This window comes from Elephantulus edwardii, unplaced genomic scaffold, assembly GCF_000299155.1.
Source record: "Elephantulus edwardii isolate Elephantulus edwardi_28Jun2011 unplaced genomic scaffold, EleEdw1.0 scaffold00129, whole genome shotgun sequence".
In the NCBI taxonomy this organism is placed as follows: domain Eukaryota; kingdom Metazoa; phylum Chordata; class Mammalia; order Macroscelidea; family Macroscelididae; genus Elephantulus; species Elephantulus edwardii.
This window is the reverse complement of record NW_006399879.1, coordinates 6,248,214-6,253,718: the sequence shown is the minus strand read 5'-3', so window position 1 is coordinate 6,253,718 and position 5,505 is coordinate 6,248,214. Positions and strand designations below refer to the sequence as shown.

The 5,505-nt window shown below is 63.3% G+C and overlaps 1 protein-coding gene across 1 annotated transcript in view; it reads right to left on the bottom strand.

The window, feature by feature from the left end:
- Window positions 1-924: 924 nt before the first annotated feature.
- HTT (huntingtin) overlaps window positions 925-5,505 on the bottom strand; it is a 154,206-nt gene continuing 149,625 nt past the window's right edge. The window contains exons 66-71 of the mRNA XM_006893659.1: window positions 4,224-4,338; window positions 3,910-4,123; window positions 3,615-3,720; window positions 2,535-2,697; window positions 2,229-2,389; window positions 925-1,138 (exon numbers count right to left, since the gene is read on the bottom strand). Of these exons, the coding sequence (XP_006893721.1) occupies window positions 925-1,138; window positions 2,229-2,389; window positions 2,535-2,697; window positions 3,615-3,720; window positions 3,910-4,123; window positions 4,224-4,338 (973 nt within the window). The remainder of the gene's footprint in view (window positions 1,139-2,228; window positions 2,390-2,534; window positions 2,698-3,614; window positions 3,721-3,909; window positions 4,124-4,223; window positions 4,339-5,505) is intronic.

The following is a 5,505-nucleotide window of genomic DNA, read 5'->3' as shown; positions in this document are numbered from 1 at the left end:
CACCCTACCCTACTCCACAAGCCTGCGTCCCCTCAGCTGAGGGCAGGGCTCGGAGGGACTGGGGTCTGCCCCAAATGACTGTCCCCACACCATGAGCCCTGGACCTGCTGAGTGCGGCCGGGCACGGCTGTGCAGGGCGGAGTGGGCAGGTAGGTGGTGATGCCCTGGGGGCTGGCTAGGACAGGGCCTGCTTGGCCAGGCAGTGGACAGCACCGAGGCTGTGGCTACTGGACAGGCTGCCTGGTGTAGTGAGTGGAGCTCACCCTCCGTCCCTCAGTTCTCATGGGGCAGTGGGTATTTCCAGATGCCCACAGCTCTTGGAACTCAAACTGGCACAGATGCATAAATGGGGTGGGGGGACAGAGGTCACAGATGGGCCGAGGTCATGCTCAGGTGACGTGAAGGGGCACTCAGTTACTGAGGTGCCAGCTCTGCTTGGGCTCCCACCCTGTGTGGCCCAGGGCCCCAGTCACACAGCTTACATGGATATAAATAACATTAAAATTCATCTCTTTACTGATAGAATTAAATTTCAAATCCTGAGAAGAAAGAGACAGGGAGGGATGAGCTGGTGTCTGCTGCCCACCCCCTGGCATGCCCAGGTCTGGAGACCCAGGCCACCTGCATCTGGCTAGGGTGCCCTCCAGGGTGCAGTGACACCAACTCCCACCCGGGGATGGCTGACGGACAAGCAGCTGCCGTGGAAGCAGGGCCCTGTGCCCAACGCAGAAGCGGCCCTGGCCCGGCCCCGCCCCGCCGCAGGACACAGCTGTGAGCGCGTGGACACCAGCGTGGCGGGGAGCGGAGCGGCTGCGCTCGCCCTCGGGCCCCCGGGCTCGCCGACGCCCCGGGCCACCCTGCACGGTCCCCGCCGCCTCCTGGCCGCCCGGCCCTGCGCGCCCTCCTGACCGCCTGCGCCCGGCCTCAGCCCGTGGTGCCCTGGTGCGCGCCGCGCAGACACGCCAGCAGCCGGTGGTACGGGCTGCCCGGCGCCGCCACCACCTCGAACACCGACTGGAAGGCTCTGCGGTCGAGTTCCTCCTCTATCTGGTGTCGGTAAAAGTCCGTGGCAACGAGGCAGAAGAGGTTCACGTCCACGGGCTCCAGCTTGCCCATCCTGCTGATGACGTGCGGGAGACTGCGAGGGGGTTAAGGAAGAGCCCACACGGCAGCCAGGGCAGCCCGGCCTGTCGCCCCTGCAGCCTCCGGAGGCCGCCGCCCGCACTTACCCTGCCCGGCTCGGTGGGCCGGCTGGCGGCGGCTGCTCCCGCTGCTCCGGCCTGGGAGCCAGTGGCTGCTGCCCGCCCGGGCCCCGCGTGTCGGCACCACACAGCCGCCTGCTTTAATGCTCTGTGGCCTGTCTGGGGAACCTGCCAAGGGGGGCCCTCTGGCCGGGACGGCGCTCCAGGGGTGGGAACCAGACCTTCCTAGACTTGTGCCTGAGGGGATGGCACGGGTGTGGAGGCAGAGAGTAACCAGAAGCCGCGTCACTGGATGCCCCCCACTGGACAGAATGAGGTCAGGCAATGTCTGCTGTGGACAGAGCAGGGCCAGGCTCACACAGCTGTGTCCCCCAGGGAGCTAGTTGGACCCCCAGGAAGCCACGAGGCTCAGCCCCTCTCACATGGCCTTAGGCTCTGGTTCGAGACACGGCCGAGGATGGGGACTGGCTTCCGTTTCCTTGTCTCACAGGTTCTGTCTGAACTGCACCTTATTTGTGTGTGTTCTCAAGGACTGGGCTGAACAGCACCACATACTCGGGCTTTCTTGGCCCGAGGTGGACGGTAGCCTACAGTGTTCTCTGTAGAGGGCTGGGCTGAGCTGAAGGGCGCCGCATCTGGGTTTCCTGGCCCGAGGACACTGCACCTCACTGGTGTGTGTCCTCTTGGGCAGAGGGAGAGGGCTCTGATCTGGGTGCATTTTTTCTGGCTGCAGGAAATGGCACCTAGTTTGTGTGCTACTGGGCTGAGGTACCGGGCACTTTGCTGGACACTGTTCTACGGGCTGAGGGAAGCAGGCAGACAGCACCACATCTGCACGTGTCCCCTAGAGTTCAGGTCTTCATGGGTATTTGTTCTTATGGGCTGAGGCAAAGAGCACCTTGACACCTAGGAGTTTGTGTTTTGGCAGAGATTGCGTCTCTGAACTTTAAAAAGAAACCCAGGAATTGCATGCTGCCAGGAGTGGTGAACTGTCGGGGAGCAGGGCAGGGGCCGAGGAAAGGATACACGGCTGACACCCAGGGGCTGGTGGAGGCGCTGACGAAGAAGCAGGAGAGGCTCCACATGGCCATGGCCACGGGCGTGCGCTGCGTGAAGTTGGAGAGTGAGAGCATGACCCAGTCTCGTACCATGGATGACTGCCCTGTGCTGTGCAGCGTTTGGAAGACCTGGAGGAGAACGGGGCTGGGCTGTAGGGCCGGCGGGCGTGAGGTGCCCCTGGGCATGCCCCGTGGGGACACTGGCCCTGACGCTGTGTGGCAGAGCCATGTGACGAGGCTGTGGGCCCCACCCCCGCCCAGTGACCCCAGTCACCTTGTACACGACCGTGGCCATGAACTGAGGGTACGGCTGCTGGTTGGACAGGAACTCTCCGATGACTTTGTTCATGACATCCTGGGGTGGGAAGAAGTCATCCAGGAACTGTGGGAGAATCCGGGCCACCACCCTGGCTTCACAGGGAAACCCCTTCCGGATCCTGAGAGGAGGTGGATGTGGTCAGGGCCTCGCCTGGACACCAGCACCCTTGTCCCAGGACTCGTGCTGACCTGGCTCCAGGGCTCTAGGGAGGTGGGGCCCCACCGCTCCCTGTCCCCTCAGCCAGTTACTGCGTTAGCCAAAAGGAGCGACTGAGTCTTGCAGAGAAAAGCTCACGATGCAGACGGAAGTCAAAGACCTCAGAATTGCTATCTCCCCGTGAGAAGCCTACGAGACCCTACCGTGTGTCCTGAAGCCTGGAGCCCCTGTCTCTTCCTGACATGACATAAACCCTGCCTCGGTGTCTCCTCAGAGCCCCCAGACCGTCATCTTGGTTCTACTGTGTACACTGGACAACTGTAGTGATAGAACACGCCAGAGCTACCTAGAGCCTGGCTTAGCTGCCTCCGGGTGTGCAGGGCACAGCTGCAGCCTGTCCCCCCACCTGTCCACCCTCGTGCAGATGAGCCGCACACTGCGCTACCATGGGCTCCTGAGATGCCCTCACCTTAGCCGAGGTCGAGAACACGTACTGGGGTTAGGGACCTACGTGTCACGGGACGCGGTGAGCACAAGGGGAGGGATAATGACCTCCAATGGCAGGATGGTATGGCCTGACCTGAGTGTGGGCACCGAGAGCGGGGGATGGGCTCTCAGAGGAGACTCGACTTCCCCAAAAGCAATGAGACCGGCTGAGGGGACTGGCCGTGGGCAGGTTGGACTCAGTACTCCTGAGCCAGGAGCCCCAGGGAGGGGTCAGGAGCACGGGGCCTATTGAGGGGTCCTGAGCCGGGAGCCCCAGGGAGAGGCCCTGAGTGGGGCTCCACCGCTATACCCAGAGGCCCTGCCTGAGGTGGGCGAGTGTCCTGCTGGAACTTCAGGACAGTTGGGGGCGGAGAGGCAGGTGTCATGCCTTACCTGTCAAAAAGGACAGATACCCGCTCCATAGCGACAATCACTGACTCGCTGTCTGGGGCTGAGGAGTTGGGGTCTGCTGTCCTCCCAGGACTGACCTTCTCCTTCCCTGGAACAGAGTGGTCCAGTCTGCGTCAGTACGTGACACTAGAGAAGGCTGCGGACGCGTGTAACACACAGGGCCCCACACAGGGTGCCTGGACCCTGTGTCACTGCTGCTCGCAGGTCCTGACCCTGCCCAGGGGTCCCGACTGCCCCACCCCTGCAGGGTACGGGCTCCGTGACCCCCTCCACACACCGGTGTACATGCAGGTGAGCATCAGGCCCAGGGCCGCCATGGCGCGGTGCGGGCTGTGAACGTTGACGCGGTCCACGCTCAGCTTGACCAAGGACTCTGCGTCCAGCCGCGAGAGCTGTTCCGAGAGGAGGAGACGCTCCAGGCCCCGTAAGACACAGTGGAACACGGCGGACGGTGTGGCCTCCTCGCTGCCCGACAGCATCACGCCGCACATCTGGTCAGGAGACAGGCTGCTTGTGCACGGCCTCGGCCACCTGCGTCCCGCGCAGACCGAACATGCCAGGCCGGGGGACGCCCACCTGCACGGGGCTCACCTGGATGATGGAAGCAGAGAACTCGGGCCCCACATCCAGCGGGTAGTTCTCGATCAGGTAGAAGGCTGTGGCACACATGAGCAGGACGTGCTGCTGACTGTGGACGTTCACGCAGCTGGAACGTGGACAGCAGAGGGTCCAGCCGTTAGTGGTGCGTGGGATCCAGGTGGGCAGCAGCACACGCCCCTCGTGCACCTAAGCAGCTCTCGTGTGACTGTGAGACCCCAGACGCCCCACCCTGTCTGTGTTCAGAACCTCCTGGGGCACGTACGACGCTGGACAGTGGACCTAGACACGGCCTGACCCTGTCCCAGCATGCCCTGCTCCTCTGCCCAGTGGCTGCAGACATGGGCACCCCTGGGCTCGCCAGGTGAGGCAGCCTGAGCTCTCGGATTGGCTCCCTGCTCTGTCCCCCCTGCCCCCAGTGTCCGCAGTGCTCTTGAAGGAACCTGTCTGGGCCTGGCTCAGGGGCGGGGGGACCCATGACAGTGACCACCACCTCATAGTGGCGAGAGGCAGTCAACAGAAACAGCCCTTGCCAGCGTGGCCTGCATGGAGCAGGGGCGTCGCCCACACCTACTGTCCTGTCCTGGACCCTCCCACACAGCTCATCTGTGCCATCTGGGCCTGGAGGCCTCACCAACTCCTCTCAATTCTGCTGCCACACCCTGGGCGACAGGACAGCTGACTCCCCCCCCTCGTCCCTGCAGACGTCAGTGTCTCTGTGGCAGCTCCTCTAGCAACCTCGACACTGGGCGGTGACCTGCCCTCTGGAACAGTGACCTGAATGTGCAGCCCGGACCCTGGCTGAGCTGATGGAGCCAGCTGTGGGAGCTCGTCTTTCTCAGGAGTTCACACCAACTGCTTTCTTAGTGTACGTCTGTGTTAAGGAGGGGGTGTGCCGGGGGACAGGGCGGGGGCATGGGCAGTGCCGGGGCCGGGAAGTCTGTAGGAGTGGAGGTCATGGGCATTAGAAGAAGCTTGGTGCCAGACAGCCATGTCTGCTGCTGAGGGCATGATGGGACGTGCATGTCGGACACTGTGGAGGGGACACGTGGGGACACTGGAGGGGACACTGTGGAGGGTACACGTGGGGACACTGTGGAGGGGGCACGTGGGGACACTGTGGAAGGGACATGTGGGGACACTGTGGAGGGGACACGTGGGGACACTGTGGAGGGGACACGTGGGGACACTGTGGAGGGGACACTGGAAGGGACATGTGGGGACACTGTGGAGGGGACACGTGGGGACACTGGAGGGGACACTGTGGAGGGGACAC